Source organism: Parasteatoda tepidariorum, chromosome 6 (genome assembly GCF_043381705.1).
Source record: "Parasteatoda tepidariorum isolate YZ-2023 chromosome 6, CAS_Ptep_4.0, whole genome shotgun sequence".
NCBI lineage: Eukaryota > Metazoa > Arthropoda > Arachnida > Araneae > Theridiidae > Parasteatoda > Parasteatoda tepidariorum.
In genome coordinates this window covers 79,084,749-79,103,685 of record NC_092209.1, presented here as the reverse complement: position 1 = coordinate 79,103,685, position 18,937 = coordinate 79,084,749, and the positions used below count along the sequence as shown (strand labels likewise).

The following is an 18,937-nucleotide window of genomic DNA, read 5'->3' as shown; positions in this document are numbered from 1 at the left end:
AAAATATTAATTTATAATTTATTTTTTGAGTTCTAACTGCATCCGTAAGTCTCTAACTTTCTGCTATTTTGCATTACATTTTTCTACTACACCCTTCATTTAACCTTTTTCTCATCTTATTATTAAAAAATATAACGTCCATATTATCTTATAATTTTTAGTTTGAAAAGGTATGAAAAATTTTCATCTGTCATGCTTTGAATATTTGTTTCAGTAATGAGTCTAGTATAAATTTATAACTCAGTGCTTTCCGCGTCCAGTCATGCTTCAAGGAAAATAATTTTTTTATCTAAGTTATACTGTAATTTATCTAAGTTATACTGTAATATGAAGTATCCTTGTTCATAAATACATTTATAAGCTTAGAAATGGAAGCAAACATTTTAATTATATTTTTGAATTATTTGTTGTGTTTATATGAGCAGTGGACACTAAGTAGTACGTAGCAGAATAGCTCTTGGATGGCATTTGCCAGTCAAAAACGTTAATTTTCTACGGACTTAACACCGAACTTTAAATATAAGATATATTCACTTTAAAAATAAGTTTCAATTTTTCGATATTGAATTTTTTGACTGCTGATAAATGTTTTTGGATAATTTTATGCTGTATAATTTGATTTAAGCTAAGGATGATACTAGAATTCGAAAAATTTCTACTGTTTCAATTCTATTTGTAGTTTGAATACATTTATACAGATATTATTCATGTTGAAAATCTCTTTTTCTGTTTGTTTGCTAACTTAATGTTATAGTCAAGTGTTAAAATTCTTATCATAATTTGACTGAAATGATTAAACTATTTAATCCACCATGTGAAAATTTCAATTAATGCAGTGGTTTAATGAAAAACTTATTATAAATTTGCTCTATACAGCTAAAAACAAATTCCTAGTTTCAAACGTCATTTTATATTTATTTCATGGAAAATGCTGTCTAACTCCTTTCAGGGCTTCTATTTTATTAAATAAGTTTAATTAATAATTTATAATTAAGAAAATTTATACTTTTCAAGGGATAAATGGGTTAAAAATTATTCTTAAAATTTTTTATAGGAATAATTTATAAATGAAAGCTTATTCTAACTTAAGTCTCATTCTTTTATGCTTAGACCTCTACATTATTTTCGGATTGCTACATATGTTATACACAGCCCCTTTACTGTTGAGACGCTTCTTTGATCATTGAGCATCACTATTAAAATATTGTATTAAAAGTACTGACTAAAAGCTGTTTTTTACCTAATAAGTTTGTGCAAATTTATTGTGGATTTACATTATCTCATTTTGCAATGATTTGCTTTAACAACTGTAGTAGCTTGTGTATATGCTAAACTTGATTCACTAATTTATCCCTTATGGTACATTGTTAAACTACAAATCCCTAATTTTTAAATTTAAAATTTTATTGTTTACATTGAATAAAATTTTTATAAACTTACCATTTATTATATCCTATCTATATATTTAAATTTTGATGTGAGGAAGATCATTTGAGAATAATGATAATGCAGTGTTTTCACTACAGCACGAGAACGCGAGAATCTCACATATTTTTTTCTTTTCTCGCATTAAAAATTGATTACTGCTAGAAATTCGCACATTCTATAAATCAATTTCAAAATTCGCGAATTTTTCGCATTTTGGAAAAAGCTTCGAATTATGCCATTTAGAATAAAATCCATTTAACTTTTCTTCCTGGATCTTTCATTATTTTCAACATCTGCCCCATTCTATAGCTTCCCTATTTACCAGTATTGTTCAGAACCTTTTCGAACAACAGAACATAACCACGGAACCCCTTTCACAACGCATTTCTCTGTAACCACGCATTTACCGTAGGTAAGGTTTCTTCATGTAAGACATTCAAATTTTTTATGTGCTAATGTAAGATGGACAAATACCTTGTAAAGGCAAAATCTTCTATGATGATGCACCAAAAATATTCAATGCTTTAAAAAATAGAAGACGTTAAAAATTAAAGAAATGATTTTTTTTCAAGAGTTTTTGTGTTTTTTTAGTTTTTAGAAATCTCACTTAACTTTTTGAAATCTCACCCTGTTTTTGAGAAAGGGTGAGAAATTCTCACCCATTTTTTTTTTTCAATGATGAGTATAAATTATACTAAATTATATAAATGAGTATAAATTATACTACAAATTTGTTTATAATACAGTACAGAACCCGTTATCCGGAAATCAGAAAACCGGAAGACCAAAAAACCGGAACGAAATTCGATAAATTTTCCCGCCATTTTTTTAAGAAAAAAGTTTTTTTCCTCATAAGATTTCAAGATTTTTCTTTCTTTTTTGAAAGATGTTTACCTTACCATCATTTTGGAAACAATCATTAGTGTATTACTTCATCGTTTTTTCTTCTTTTTAAGATTATTTCCAAATATATTTTTTTAGTCGAGTTTGACAATAAAAAAAAACGGCTTTTTGTAGCGATTCAGAAAACCGGAAAAATCAGTTATCCGGAATAGCGATGGTCCCGATTGTTCCGGATGATCGGTTCCCTACTGTACCTTGTAAACAGTTATATTTTTATTACTTTTTTAAATGCAGTTTTTAAGAAAATTGCACTTTTTTATGCACTATCTTTTCAGAGATGCCAACTTTCTCCGGGCAGCGAATAAATATTTTCAAGTGGTATATTAATTGTGATTCTTAGTTTAATAAATTTAATTTAGTAGATTTTTATCTGCTACTATTTCTAAATAATTCGTAGGCTTATATTATTCACCATTTTTTTATAGTTATTCCATGCTAATCCTTTTAAAAAGCAAGCAAAAATAGTCAAGTATTTGCAAAATTTAGCTTGAAGTTTTTTACCTTTTTTTAAGTTATTTTGGCTTGTGTGGAGCAGTTGGCATCTCTGTCTTATAGATGTTGTGAGGTGATATAATAGAACCTTATTTTGTTAAACTTTAAATTGAAATAAAATAATAGAATTTTTTTTTTTAAGCTTTCGTAAAAAAAAAAAAAATTGTCACATATTTCAGTATTGGGATACATTCTGTTTCTGCAGACATATACATTTTTATTATTTTAGAATGATTTTTATTATCAGAATTGAAATATTAATGGTAAATTTCAAATTAAATATCCAATGTAAACTTTTGAGTAAAAAAAGTTAGGAATTTGTCGTTTAAGGATATATGAGAAATTGATTACAAAGCCCTATAGCATTATCTAAGATAAATTAATTAATTTAATTTGACACGCACAAATTATTAAAAATTCTCAAAGTGAATTATTATAAATGATCATTAAAAGGTATTTTAAGACTTTTATTATGCTTCAGGGAGAAAAAAAAAATTATGCATCCTGAGTGGTTATACCTATAATTTTTTTAAAAAATTGGTGCAAACTAGCCTCTAATTATTTAATTTAAATTTAAGAAACTTAATAATTGATGAAGTTCTTTCTTGAGGAAATTATATATTACAATGAAATAAAATTTACAAAAAAATTAATTAGATTTTAAATTTATTCAAATTTTGTTCCTAATTTAAATTAGTTGGTGTATGAGTCCAATTTTTTAATTTCATAAATTTCACAAATATCAGGGGTCGATTTATGCACTGGTATTAAAGTCGTACATTTATTAGACATGAGATAGATCCATTATAAACAATATGAGATATGAATAACTCTATCAATTTATCCCTTTCAGTTCTTTACATATAAGTTTCTTTTTAGAAACAATACTTAAAATTACATTCAGAGGAAAGGATTAGATAAGTAAAATAATAAATTTTAAAGTATTTCAAATGTGAAAATGTGTCATTTCAAAAAATATAACTTAAGAAAATTTTGTAGACTTAATATTTTTTTCTTTCTGCAGTTGTATTTTACAAGATATACGCGTAATTCGATGTCCCACTATATACACTGTGTGTTCCGTAAATACAAATTAAACTCATAACAAGTATAAAACAAATACTATTGCAGCATAGAAATATTATGAAAGAAAATTTAATATTTGAAATATTAAATTTGAAAATTTGGTTGGCTTTCTAATTCCTAAATAAACAAAATTAGTTTATAAAAATTTTAAATAGTTTTTCAAGCTAGCAAAATTAGTTTTAAGCAAAAAGAAATAATGCTTGATATTAAGATCTTTATCTTTGGCTAACAGATCAGTAATAAATTCTTAAATTCATTTTCAATTTGGCTTGTTGCCAACACTTTATCACAAATTTAATCAGGAAAGAAACGTCAAGCATTTATATTTATTTATACTTGAAGTATTTAATCAGTTTGACTCCTTATATTATAACGTCACTGCTCATGAAAAATTGACTTTTTAGATGAAAAGTTGTCATGACTTGTTAGATAACAAGTTGTGACAGATATTTTTTAAAGTATTTATTTATAGATTTTTGCTTTTATTTATGTGTCAAATGTTTTTATTGTGGCTAATTTCAATTAATTTATGTAAAATCAATCAAAGCAAAATTTTCTCTTAGCTATGTACATAATGAAATAATTTTGTATTTTGTTGTTGAAGTATTATAAGAGAAAAATATTGAATATATCTAATTTTTATTTATTTTAAAGAAAAAAAAAGGTTAGTTTATGTTATTAAAAATTTTTGACTGGCTCTTATATTAAAAATAACTAGGCTTTCAACTTATTTTGCTCATTGCAATAATTATATGAATAAAATAGCATCTTTTCTGAAAACTGTTTTCAGTATCTCTAAAAATATTTTGGCAATTTTGACATTCATAACATTGTAAAATAAACAGGAAGAGTGTATATTTTTTTGTACACTGCATTGATTTAGGCTTAATTAATGGACTTTAATTAAGCCCTAATTAATAAAGGCTACAGGATTCTGTTCACATGCAGAGATTGCTAAAAAAATTAATAATTTTACAGGATCAAAAATGGCTCCACCATGCTTTTCAGATCTTGGAAAACAAGCAAGGGATATCTTCAATAGAAATTATCGTAAGTTTTTTATTTTATTTTACTGATAAATGGTATTTCCAATATAAACGTTCCTTAATTTTCGAAAGTATGCCAAAAAATTAAAAAGAAGAAATCAATAAAAGGTTTAGGTCCTTTAAATGCCATTTTTGCATTTTTTTTTAAAAATTAGAATGTTTTGTACATATTATAAAATAATACAGTTAGTAAATTCACCAATTTTTATTGACTTTTTTTTTATTACTGCTCGAAAATTACAAAATTTTTGAATTTTATGATAGAAAAATTGTCTAGTTAAGCTACATATTTTTTACAGTCAATATTCTAAGATTTAATGCAAAAATTAAAAGCTAATTTTTTGCATTATATTTTTTCAATGTTCTGTTCTAGAAGAGAAATCCTTTTTTCCCCCTTGTATTAACTATTTTAAGAACATTATTTTTATTATGTGTGTGAATTATAAGATTAATTTTTTGCTTAATATTTTCAGATATTGGTTTGATGAAATTGGAATGTAAGACCAAAACTGCAACAGGTGTTAATTTTACAGTTAGTGGCACATCAAATAATGACACTGGACGTGTGAACGCTTTTCTTGAAACAAAGTACCTTCTAAAAAATCACGGTAATCTTTTAATCTAGCCTAAAATGCTTTGATATGTATAGTTATTAAATTATTTGCTTTTTAACATCGCTATAAATTTTAATGCATGTTAATGAAAATTAGTATATTTATATTTGAATAAATTAATTATAAAAGTTGATAAAATTTTGTTATAAAATGTGATGATTAAATATGATTTTTAATTGTATATTGCTTACAATTTTGTCACAGAAACAATTTTATTTCTTTGAAGAAAGGTTATTAGTTTTGTGAATGAAATTTGTGATGAATTTTGTGTTTTAGATTGACTAATAGATGTGTTGAAACATAACTTCTTGATCTTAAACTAAAAACTTAATTGGTAATTTGAAGAGTATGAAATTTTATATAAAAACAAAGGTGGAATTTACTGATTTCAAATTTTTAAAAATTAATAGTTCAATAGAATGAAACTTTTTAAGTTCGTGAAATAAATACTCAGTGCTATTTTCTAGTAATAGGTTACCAATAATAGCTTTAATAGGTTAAGTATAGGTTATAGTTTTAATAGATTACCCATAATTATTCACATTTAAGTTGAATTTTCAGCATTTTTTTTTCCACTACAAAAACCTAGTGTTTTTGGAGTTTAAATGAGCTAGTAATTATGATATAAATATTTTTTGCTATTATAAATGTGAGCTAGAAAATATTGAAAAATAACCTATTTAGAGAAATTTTCTCAGGAATTACTTTAAACTGTCCCAGTTGGAAATTTTAATTTTTATTTTCTTTCTAAGTAATTACTTGATAAATTTTTTACTTTCTTAATTAGAATTTTTTTTTTGAGCTTTTTATTTTGGTTTTCAACATATATATGTATACAAAAATAGATTGATTTAAAGCCAGCAATTTCATATTGTGTTTTATGATTGCTCTATTTGTTTTCTTTGTATTTAGGAATTACAATAAAAGAAAAATGGAATACTGACAATGTTCTAGCCACTGAATTTTCCGTTGAAGACCAATTTGTTAAAGGTCTGAAACTTAGTATTGATACAAGTTTTGCACCCCAAACAGGGTAAGAACATCAGTAAATATTTATGTATAGCATTAATGTTGACTAGAAAATCAATTTTATATGTATAGTCAGTTTATTGAAATGTGTAGTAATTCATAGAAGCATGTTTCTCTAAGATTTAAAGTTTTTTTTCCCCCTTTTTTTAAGGATCGAAAATGTCCCCCCCCCCCATATAAACTGCTGTTTGTAGAAAATGCAACACCATGAAAGAATCATCAGAATCAAATGAAATTTAATGCAGAAACGACTTGTACTGATACAAATAAATGATGAAATTTTCAAAACAAAAGAAACAAATTAAGCGTCCGAAATCAGTATTTGGTGCAGCCACCACGCGCTGCAATAAGTGCTGCTATACGACGTGGCATGGAGTCAAACAGATGTTGAATATCTGCTTGAGGAAGAGAATTCCATATCGCTTGTATGCGCAACCAAAGTTCGTCTTTGGAAACTGCAGGACGCGGATCACGAGTGAGACGCCGACCAACCATATCCCACACGTGCTCAATAGGCGACATATCCGGCGAATAAGCAGGCCAAGGAAGAAGTTGCATGCGTTGTGCTGAACAGAAGTCTCTAACAGTCCACGCAACATGTGGGCGTGCATTATCCTGCTGAAAGATAGCTCCAGGGATGCCTTGAAGGAAAGGAACGACTTCGGGCTGTAGCACTTCACGGACGTATCTGTTGCTATTGAGATTACCCTCAATTCGTATCAAATTGGATCGTCCATGATACGAAATCGCACCCCAGACCATAACTCTGGGTGTTCGACCACTATGTCGTTCAATAATACACTCAGGAAGGCAGCGTTGACCGGCATAACGTCTAACACGAACACGGCCATCATGGGTCCACAAATTGAAGCGTGATTCATCTGAAAAGACAACTTGGTGCCAATCAGCTCGCCAGTCTCTGTGCTCAAGAGCCCACTGCCGACGCAGCCGTCGATGATCCGCCGTGAGGGGAATCCTGTATAATGGCACCCTTGCACGCAATCCACGGCGCAGCAGACGACGACAAATTGACAAAGCCGACAATTGTACACCTGTAGCAGTAGACCAATGTGCTGCCAGCTGCCTGGAGGAAGCTGTGCGATCATTCACCGCCATGCGGAGCAGGTGTCGATCATCGCGCTCTGACGTCACCTTCTGTCGTCCAGTGCCTGTTTTTCGAGTTGTTCGGTGCTCGTCGGTCCACTGCTTCCAAACTCGCATCACTGTGGAACTGTTCCGCTGCATACGAGCTGCTATTGCGCGATAGGAAAATCCTCCTTCTCGAAGGCCGATTATCCTCCCTCGTTCAAACTCCGTAAGTTGCTTGAATTTCTTATTCTTCCGTCGTGGAGGCATACTCAGGTCTCACTAAACGTTTGCCACTAACAAATAATCATAGACTATTTTCAACGTCCCGCTACAGCACTTTATTTATACGCTTTCAGCATCAATTCAGAGGGCGCTGCGCGCGCCACGCACGCGCGATGGCTCTGAAACTTTATTAATTTGCATAATATCCTATAATTGACATTTGCTGCGAATTTCATTTGATTCTGATGATTCCTTCATGGTGTTGCATTTTCTACAAACAGCAGTTTATGTTTAATTAAAAGCTTTTTCTCTCAAACCTTTATAGAAAATATACAGTGTATTAAATTTTATTTTGAAGATTAAAACAAACTACAATATAAATAATAGAATAATGTATACAATAGAACAAAATATGAATTGTAATGTAAATAACAATGAAATAAACATGGAAAAGTATCGTAGTGAATTTAAATTTAAAGTTTCTTTGAGCAGATTATCCAGGGGTCTGTCTAGGTTTTTTTTAGAGGTATCTATTTTTTTAGAGGTAAAATTTAGTCATAATTTGTGAAATTTAAAAATTATATTAAAAAATCAATACAAAAATATGGTAAAATAAAATAATATTTTCAGAAATATTTAAATATTTTTAGAAAATATGTTAAGTATTTTGTGAAACTCGTTTTTCCTAAACTTGAATTTGTGCGAAAGTACTGCTAAATGGCAGTAAATTTGCCCTGGAAAGACCCCTGTTATCACTTTTTAACTGCATGAAAATGCAAATTATTATTATTTTTTTTTTAATTTTTACTTCTGATAATGATGAACTCTCAGTTCATTAAAATGCAAAATATTCCATCGTTAGTTGTCCTTTAGAACACTGGGAATTATTTTCTTTGTCCATTTTCTAATATTATCTCAGATACTAGGGAAATGCAACATTATGCACGTAACATTACAAGAATAATTCCTTATTAATTTGAAATTAACTGTGTCTGCTAATTTTAATTATGAACTTCTATAAATTTTTAATTATTTCAAGCTTAAAAATGTCCTCTAATTTATATTTGTATACATACAGTACCGCTCAAAAGTATCAGTACACCTAGAAACTTATAAAAAAAATGGCAAAATTCAAAGTGTCATAACTTCTTTAAAAATGATCAAAAATGCTTCTGCTTTAGCTCATTTTGAAGCTTATAATCTCTACTTTTATGTACTCTAATTGTTTTTAATTAATATATTTTGCAACTATGTACAATTACACTCTAAACAATCATAGAAAATTGTATTAATTTTTTGTGAAGTTTGATGCAATGTACGGGCACAAAGGGGTTAGATATTGTTAATTTTTATTATACCATTGAAAAATTTGGATTTTTAGCTTTCATTTAAAAAAAAAATTCCAAAAAAACATGCTTTTTGACGAAGTTATTGTCAAATAAAAAAAAAGGTTTTTTTTCAGAATTTAATGATTTTTCAGCAATTATAATGAATTTTAGTGTAATAATAATATGATATGAAAATTTTTTAATTAAAATAAATGAAAATTTAATATTTCTTGATAATATTATTTCATAATTTATTATAACAATTTTAACTTTTTTTTTTGGAAAATATAATTATGAAATAAGAATCAACATTTACAATTTAATATTTTGAAATTTATTTTTTTTCGTATTTTTCTCACGAAAAAATTTGAAAACAAAAATGTAATAATGAAAAAATATTTTACATCATATTTTGCTTTCTTCAAAATATCCTCCTCGCGCTTTTATAATTGCAGCACACAACGTTGTAAACGTTGATTCTTATTTCATTATTATATTTTCCGAAAAAAAAAAAAGTTAAAATTGTTATAATAAATTATGAAATAATACTATCGAGAAATATTAAATTTTAATTTATTTTAATTAAAAAATTTTCATATCATATTATAATTACACTAAAATTCATTATAATTGCTGAAAAATCATTAAATTCTGAAAAAAAACCCTTTTTTTTATTTGACAATAACTTCGTCAAAAAACATGTTTTTTTGGAATTTTTTTTTGTTGAATGAAAGCTAAAAGTCCAAATTTTTCAATGGTATAATAAAAATTAACAATATCTAACCCCTTTGTGCCCATTCATCGCGTCAAACTTCACAAAAAATTAATGCAATTTTCTATGATTATTTAGAGTGTAATTGTACATAGTTGCAAAATATATTAATTAAAAACAATTAGAGTACATAAAAGTAGAGATTTTAAGCTTCAAAATGAGCTAAAGCAGAAGCATTTTTGATCATTTTTAAAGAAGTTATGACACTTTGAATTTTGCCATTTTTTTTATAAGTTTCTAGGTGTACTGATACTTCTGAGCGGTACTGTATAATATTTTTATTTTTAATCCTTTGAATCTGTGAAAATTTTTGCTAAATTCTTAAAATTTGTTACTTTAATGGCTAATTTTAAATAATTCTTTCCTTAATTATTTTACAATTGAGAAAACCCATTATTAAATGCTTTATTCTTATAAAATAAAATTGCTTATGTATATTAAAATATTTTTTTATCGTGAAAATCAAAGTTTATTTTTATTTTCATTAGAAAGAAATCTGGAACATTCAGCTCAGCATATAAAAATGAACATGTCCACCTGAATGGTGATGTCGATTTAGACTTAACATCTCCTGTTGTTCATGGTGCTGGAGTCATTAAGTATGATTTATTTTAATGTTATACTTTCTAATTTTTTGTTTGGTAATTTTCAAACATTGATATTTTAATGATTCTCAATTCTTTTATAGCTACCAGAATTGGCTAGTTGGTGCTAAGATCTCTCATGACTTCGGGAAAAATGCTTTGATTAAATCAAATATTGGTTTAGGCTATTCATTAGGGGACTTTGTATTTCATTCAAATGTGTAAGTAAATAACTTTATATCCATTGAAAAATAAATGACATTAACTATATGAAATGTTTTATGTATGTTACCTGTAAAATTTGATACCTGACATTGTATAGAATGCCTAGGCTCTGTATATAATGCCTAAAAGTAGCTGGCACTGTATGAAACGATTCATGTTTCACACATTTAAAAAAAAATGTGGCATTTTATAAAAAATTGAATGAGAATCCAAAAAAATATGAAATAAATCTCTGATTCCCTTAGAATGTAATTCAAAATGTCATTAAAGCCTACCATATTGGAACAAGTAGGTTAATTTTAATACTTATTTTTTATATGAAAACTTTGTTTCCCTTACTAAGAAAAGCATAAACTTTTGTCTCATAATTTTTCAGGATAACTTTATATTTTTGACGATTGCACATCATTTTCATAATAGCCATTTCAGGACCTTTTTTTCATGCTTTGTTTAAATAGAATTTGTCTTTTTATATACCATGCCTAGGGAAAGTATGAAATAATTGTAATATTTCATATTTTGCCTAAATATTTCTGGCATTACATACAATACCTTGAGTTTTTTAATAGAATGCCAGGGTTTCATATTTTGCAAATAACTGCTATTTAACATGTGTTATTAAAAATTTATTTAGAATTACCAACTTAAGAATTTTATGTTGGTGCCTTTGTAATCAGAGTAACTTCTTCGAACATAGAAATCTTATTCATTTTTTACTATTATTATTTAACATCTCAAAAAAATTAGATTTCTGATTTTAAAAAAAATTCTTTTAAATAAAGAATGCTTTTAGAGAAATTTTTATTAACAAATTAAGTCATTTTTTTTATCTTGCGATATAATTATAATAGCTATTTATAGTTATAGTAATTGTAATAAAAATAGTTTATTTTAATTGACAGTTTGGAGAATTGACCTTTTAAACGCTATTGTATCTAGGAAAAATTCATTACTTAGTTTTAAAGCATTGAATAATTCAGTGAAAATTTTTTGTATTTAATTGAATGAGATATTACCTTGCCACTAAATATGTGTATTCTACAGATATTTGTAGCTAATATATAGCATTTTAATCAGCATTGTAATTTCTGTTCAGTTAAGTAAAAATTAATCCACAGTTTTTATTTAATTATATGTATTTGCAGTAAATCTTATCTATGCAAAAGCCTAAGTAAGATATATCTAAAAATTACAATAAATGCCACTGGTGTATAGGCATTTGTTTCTGGCTAACATTTTGTTTTGGTTTTGTGTGGTTGTCTTAAATCTGTTGATAGGCATTAAACATAAAATTTTTTTAACCTGAAATGCTTGACACATAATTGATTATAGGTGAATTTCATTTTAAACTCTAAATCAAATGAAATATACTTTTAATGTAGTTTTCTTGAAATTGATTTAGTTAAAAAGCTACATATTCTTAATGAAATAAAGTGTCAACTTTGAAACAGGGTGCATAGCGTTTTTAAAAAGTGCTTAAAGGTGCTTATTTTCGATTTTCCTTTTTTAATAACCCTTAAAGGTGCTTTTTCCATGGGGTGTTTTTAAGAATTCCTTAATTTTCCCTCTTACAAAATGAGATTTTTCCTTTATCGTGTTGATTTTTGCTACGAATTATGCAAAAAGACAGTTCACATTGTTCTATTCAACATTTTCACAATTAATTCTACCCCATTTTATTTCGGCGTGTTGTCAATCTGTAGCATATGAAAATGTCATTCGTTTTACATGATTCAAATTTTCATGATTTTTGACTATTGTCAAAAATAATGCAAAAGGTTTTTTTTTTTGCATAATGGTTAAAACCATCAATTGTCAAAAACTTTCCAACCCTACCTAACTATTATATTTTTTTAAAGTGCTTAAAAATATTTTTTGAGTGCTTAAAAGGTGCTTGTTTTTTGCTGAAAAATTTGGCTATGCACCCTGTGAAAGCTTTTTAAAGTAATTAAAAGTTTATTCGTTATAAAAAGCCAATGTTTTTGCATAAGTGTTACATATAATGTTTTAAGGAACTATTTTGTTTTTTCCTTAGTATTGATGGTCAAGAATTTGGTGGCTGTATGTATCAAAAAGTGAACCCTCAACTAGAATCTGGAATAACTCTTTCTTGGGTTGCTGGTACAAATGAAACTAAGTTTGGTCTTGGTTGTGTATATAAGGTCGATGATTCCACATCCGTCAGGGTATGAACTTTTTTCATTTCTTACAACAATAAAGCAATTTTTTTTCCTTTGAACTTTGTATTTATACAGTATTTTTTATCAATTCGGAGAATTCTGGTAAACTTTAAATTTTGTTGGAGATTTTTTTTTTTTTTTTTTATGTATGGAAATATTAGGTTTTAGTAAAATCCTAGTTAAGTTCTTAACAAACCTGAAAAATAGCCAGTCTTAATTCACAATGAAGATCATAAGCTACCAAGTAAATAAATCTAATATCTTCTATGTAATATTTTTAGAATAAATCCATTATTAGCATGGTTCAAATTAAAAATTAAATAAAAATCTGTTCAAAATACCTTTCCTTTAACAATTTAGAATTTTAAATGTATAAGCCAGATTTGTTGCTCAACAACTCTATTCTGATTCAATTTAAACAATTCTAACATCTATTTTAAATATTTTATAAAATTCCACTTTTTAGTAAAATTTTTGCTTTTTATTCACTGTTGTTCGGTGTATAAAATTTTAGTAACTCGTCTCCTTGTTTGGCAGTAAACTACAAATTCTCTTGAACTAACTTTAAAGGGAGACCTCTTTATTTCGAGTTGAAGACATATTTAACCTTTTCAATTGTCATGCATCAAGAAGTCTTAGCTATGAATTTATCCAATAAAGTAAGCAACAGTTAATGGTGTTACGAGCAGTCTCTTTCAAAAAGAGAAGACACCATCTTTATGTGTGTGCTATTCATCTTTTTTGAGAAGGAAAAAAAAAACCATTGCGTGCTTGAAAATCCATGTTTACAGTACTTCTTAAAATGAATTGCTGATGTTGTGATGCTAAAATTTTTATTGTGAAAATAAATCTGCAAAGTAAAACTACAATATGAAATATTAATGTTAAAATTGCAAAGTTCAATGACAGTATGAGGCAATAGAAAATAAAAATGAGACAGAAAAATTTTGAAAACAATCATTAGCAATATTACATCCGATACTAAAAGTTAAAGAGGTACTTTGTATTGCCCAACAAATTTTAGAAATTAAAAAATTTACAAAAATTGTATTTTGAAAAATTTCAAGGTTTTTGCGGGAAATGAAGATGATGCATAAAAAATCTGGAAAAAATTCTCATGTAATATACTAGTTCAAATACAACTTTTGGAGAAAGCGCTCTTCAGTCATCAAACTTTTTTTTCTGCTTCCCCTTTATGGTTGTAGTTGTAATAATAATATGTATATATGTTGTAATCATAAAGTGTGAAGAATGGCTTATGATTTTTATATTGGTGCATATGACTTATAACTTTCTTGATTTCAAAGTTTTATTAGTACATATTTTGTTCAACAATATTATTCAACTGTTATTTTGAATGATGCATTGTGTAGCTATGTGAATTATTTTTTAGACTCTGTCAGCGTTATCAAAAGGAACTTCTGAAATAGGGTAGGGCCTACTTCAAAATCTTAAATGGGGACCTCTAATTTTTATTGCAGATTTGGATTTTCCAGAAATAAGTATCTCAATTAGTCTTACAGATTGTTGCATTTCGTTTCACAGATGGTGGTGTAATTACAAAATAAAAATTAGAGGGAAAGTTATTTAAAATGTTAACTTCTTTTGAAATACATACCATATTAAAAAAAAATAAGAATTGACTGGTTTGAATAAACTTATCTAATGACATCAAACTTGATCCTTTCCCCTAAGATTCGCCATTGCCTCAGGCAGCAGGGCAGAGGTAGATTTTTGTACCATTTGATGCATTTTTTTCTAAATTTATTCACACATGTATTTTCTAGATATTTAACTCTTTCCATACTTTTTGGACACTCTATACATTCTCACTAAATTTATTATTAATATTACTATAGATTATTATTAATATTATAATTTTATTATTAATAATAAATATTATAATTTAATAATATTTTTATTGATTATTCATTTTTTATTTTTAGGCTAAAGTGAACAATAGCAGTCAAATAGGTTTGTCCTTCTGCCATAAGCTAAGGCAAGGCATTCAACTCACATTGTCTGCTTTAATTGATGGAAAGAGTTTCAACCAAGGTGGCCATAAAGTTGGTCTAGGTTTGGAATTAGAAGGATAAACTACAAAATCAAATTCCTTAAGCTATCATTGCATTTCTTGCTATAAACTATGTATATTCTATATTTTAAATCTTAAATTTTACACCTGAAAGCTAGACTTTGGGACTCTGAAAATTGTTTATGGAACTGTAGGCAAAACTATGAAAAAAATAAAATTTAATGTTTTTCTTTGAATTATCACTATTGTCTTAGTTACGGATCCCAGTTTAAAAGAAATAACCGATGTAATTTGTTTTATGAAAAAGATTAATAAATATTGGATGAAGTTGAATATTTAGTTTGTATATTTATATTTGTTTTGTGTGCTTGGTGTTTTTTAAAACTTTATTTTGAAAGTATTGAAATGTGATTTTCAAAATACAGTGAAAGTTTATTATAGCGACAAGTCTTTAAAGTCAAATGCATTTGGCTAAATTTCAAAATGGAGAGGCATTTGGAAAAGTTTTCTTTACAAAAAAATCTAACATTCATTATAGACTACTTATAAACATTTGAGCTGCAGTTGAAATGGTTCTTATACATAAAACTTAAGACAGCAGTGCACTTTTTTTTTTGGAATATAACATTTACATAAATCTGTAATATTTTCTCCTCTGTTACCAGCATTCAAAAATTTTTGTAGAAAAAAAAAATACTTAACCTGAATCAGAATTTAGTATTTACATTAATGTCTCTAACGTGTAATAATAATTATATTTCTGTATTGTTTTAATTATTATAAAAGATAAAAATATTTTCTTTTTTTTTGCCATTTACATTGTGTGTAGTGTTTTTAAAAAATGCTTAAAGCTGCTTATTTTCAATTTTAATTTTTTTTAAAAGCCTTTAAAAGTGCTTCTTTCATCAGATGTTTTTAAAAAGTGCCTAATTTCTCTTTTCAAAAATGAGATTTTTCTTCACAGTGTCTATTTTCGCTGCGTATCATACAAAAGCGTGCTTTTCATATTCTATTAAACCTTTCCACAATTCATTCAACCACAATCCATTTTGGCTTAAATTCGGTCCGTAGCATTTCAAAGCGCCTATCATTTTACATGTTTGATGAAATACTTGGGAGTAGTCATGTGCGTCTAGTGAGCTGGGTTCGGTGAGATTCTTGCACTCTCATGTGCAACTCTGCTGCATTTTGCAAAATATTCTCAATTTCAGGCTTCATTTTCCACCCTTTGAAATCGAATCGAAAAATCTCTCGATCTTTTAATGGTTGCTGATATAATAATACAAAGAGTTCTTTGTCAGAAACTAGTTATTTTATGATCATGTAAAGTTTTAGAAAATTATTTTGCATTTAGTACTTAAAAATATTTTTTCAGTGCTTAAAAAGTACTTTAAATGTACTTATTGTTTGTTGAGATATTTGGCTTCACACCTTGATTTATGAAAAAATTTAGTTTTTATTAAATCTATCTTCTATTTTTAGTTAATACTTTTAATGAATGTTAGATTACTCACATAGTCAAATTTGTCCTGTGGATTACTAAGAATTGCTTTTTGTTAGACTATATAGAGAAATAAAGCTTAATAAATGATTGGTAACAGACTGTAACAAAGTAACAGTGTGGATGACTGTCAACAGAGTGAAATTTTAAAGCTACTTGCAATGCAAATTACCGAATTTTCGTCGTACAATTATTGAGACCAGGCTATATTTCTTTTAATAAACTTATGCAATGAAATACAGAATTAAAATTCAGTTTCTCTTTACCACTAAATATTTAGTTTTAAATAAAAATAAGAGAAAAACATGAAAATAATTTTTTAAATGTATTTCTTATTTTCATAGTTCAGATTTAATCAGAAAAAATTACCAACATTACAATCACAAAACAAAAATTGATAAAGCTTATTTTTGACTTAAAACAATCTGTTTAGAATGTTACATAAATAGTAAAACATTTCTCATGAAATCAAATTGAAAATATTTTTTTTATATCAATATTGAGTGGAGTAAGTATATTAATTAGAAAATTTTTTAAAAGTTTATAGTATCTCATCACAATATGTATCTTATTAATATTAATATCTCCCCTCGTGTATCTATAAAAATATGGTCTGTAGATAGTAAATTTTTTATGTATGGCTTAGTATAAATTTTTTAATATTTCTTTACCAAAAAAATTTGTATATTTTTATCTATTTGTTTAATAAATACAAAATTATAATGAATTTTTTTAAAGAAATTAACGTTTTTCTTCCCCTCTGTTTCTTTTTGTTCCTCTTTTAACAAGAGCAAGGAAAAAAGAAGCTGCAAGAAGTTGCATTAAAAAGAACTGTTTATACGAAATTTAAATGCAGGATAATTTGATCTTGCCACTAAAAAATCAAATGAACATTAAAACAATAAATTTAAAACAATTTTGCTAGTAACAGTAGGAAAAATAAATAAAACATCCTTACATTATCATTGTTTGAATGCCGATAATATATTGCCAATTTTTAATTTGGCTGCTGTATCTAAAGATAATAAAAACCAGAGTGCCATAGGACCCATTTTTGAGAATTCAACAGAAATAATTTAATACAATAATTATGATAAAGTGGAAGTAAAGGAAAAACAAACTCCTGGGACTATAATAAAATGTTTTTTTACACAAAATAAATTTAAAATTATGAGTGGTGTTATATATTGCAAATAATAATTTCCAGAACTAGATAAAATTATTTTCAATTAACAATTTGTTTAATTGTTGAATAAAAAGAAAAGAAAATCGACATCAATTTAATTGTATCTTAAGTATTAAAAAGGTACTACATCAGCATTATTTTTGAAATAATGCTGATGTGCTTTTTCAAAAAAAAAAAAAAAAAAAAANAAAAAAAAAAAAAAAAAAAAAAAAAAAAAAAAAAAAAAAAAAAAATGACTACCCTGAATAACTTTAGATCTAATGATCGGATCTTCACGTTCTAGGACTCAATTTTAATGGTTTGAGGGGGTGAATTCTAATATGCTAATTAATTGGTGCAGGCGACATTTTAAGTTACGAAATCAGACACAAAAGCGCAATTCCTCTGAATAAGCATGCCTTTTTTTTTCTTCTACGGATTTGTATTTGACTCCCAAAATATAGTCATTCATAAATCAATTCATCGATGATTTTGATAAAGTCATTCATCCAAAGATAAATCCTTGAAAAAAATAAGTTTTACTAAATATTTATGATTTTATTTTGTATTTGTCGAAAAAATTTCGAATTGTAAGGTATATACAATTTTTTATATTTTAAAGTATTTAATTTTACATTGCAAAATTGACCGAAATTGGTTGAATAGTACCTGAGGTATAGAATTTTAAAAAGCTGTATATTTAAAATTAGATTTCTCAGGAACTATTTTACCGATTTCGCTCAACTTTTGTATTTTTTCCATGTAAAATTAGATACTTTAAAAATTATGTAAACACTTATATACCTAACGATTCAAGAGTTTTTCGACTGTTTAGGGATGAGATTTTTCCGCTTTTTTCACTTTTATCTCTTGAAATTCAGCTTTTTTATCAAAAATTCAGATTTTCTAAAAATTTCACTTTTTTTATAAGTATTCCGCTTTTTTATAAAATTCACCGATTTTCAAAGAGAAAAAGAAAATTCAAACTACATAGCTACCAATCCTTTCTCGTTTTTACTTATTTTAGCTATTATCTCCCCTTTTACACGCAGCAGATAAGATTTTCCGAATTTTTGACCCGCCCTCCAGATAGATTCGATTTTCGTAGTTCAAACGACGCTGTTTCTGACAAGCCTTTTAAAGGTCCCAAGCCTGGAATCTGCTAATATCTCGATTCTTATTCACACGATTTTAATATCAAACATAGCTTTTCATATTTGCATGTTGCGATTCTTATT

General features: G+C 27.0%; 1 protein-coding gene across 4 annotated transcripts in view; it reads left to right on the top strand.

Annotated features, from left to right (window-relative positions):
- The window catches only part of LOC107456859 (voltage-dependent anion-selective channel protein 2), a 111,306-nt gene extending 95,940 nt beyond the window's left edge, over positions 1–15,366 (top strand). Inside the window, exons 1-8 of one of the 4 annotated variants that reach the window (XM_016074826.3) lie at positions 33–170; positions 4,888–4,959; positions 5,429–5,563; positions 6,482–6,602; positions 10,498–10,608; positions 10,698–10,814; positions 12,854–13,004; positions 14,945–15,366. In XM_016074826.3, the coding sequence (XP_015930312.1) occupies positions 4,896–4,959; positions 5,429–5,563; positions 6,482–6,602; positions 10,498–10,608; positions 10,698–10,814; positions 12,854–13,004; positions 14,945–15,094 (849 nt within the window). In that variant the 5' untranslated portion in view covers positions 33–170; positions 4,888–4,895 and the 3' untranslated portion in view covers positions 15,095–15,366. Of the gene's footprint in view, positions 1–32; positions 439–4,243; positions 4,368–4,887; positions 4,960–5,428; positions 5,564–6,481; positions 6,603–10,497; positions 10,609–10,697; positions 10,815–12,853; positions 13,005–14,944 lie in introns of those variants that run through there. The other 3 variants (XM_043044248.2, XM_016074827.4, XM_071182769.1) reach the window with 3 other exon arrangements.
- The last annotated feature ends 3,571 nt before the right edge of the window (positions 15,367–18,937 follow it).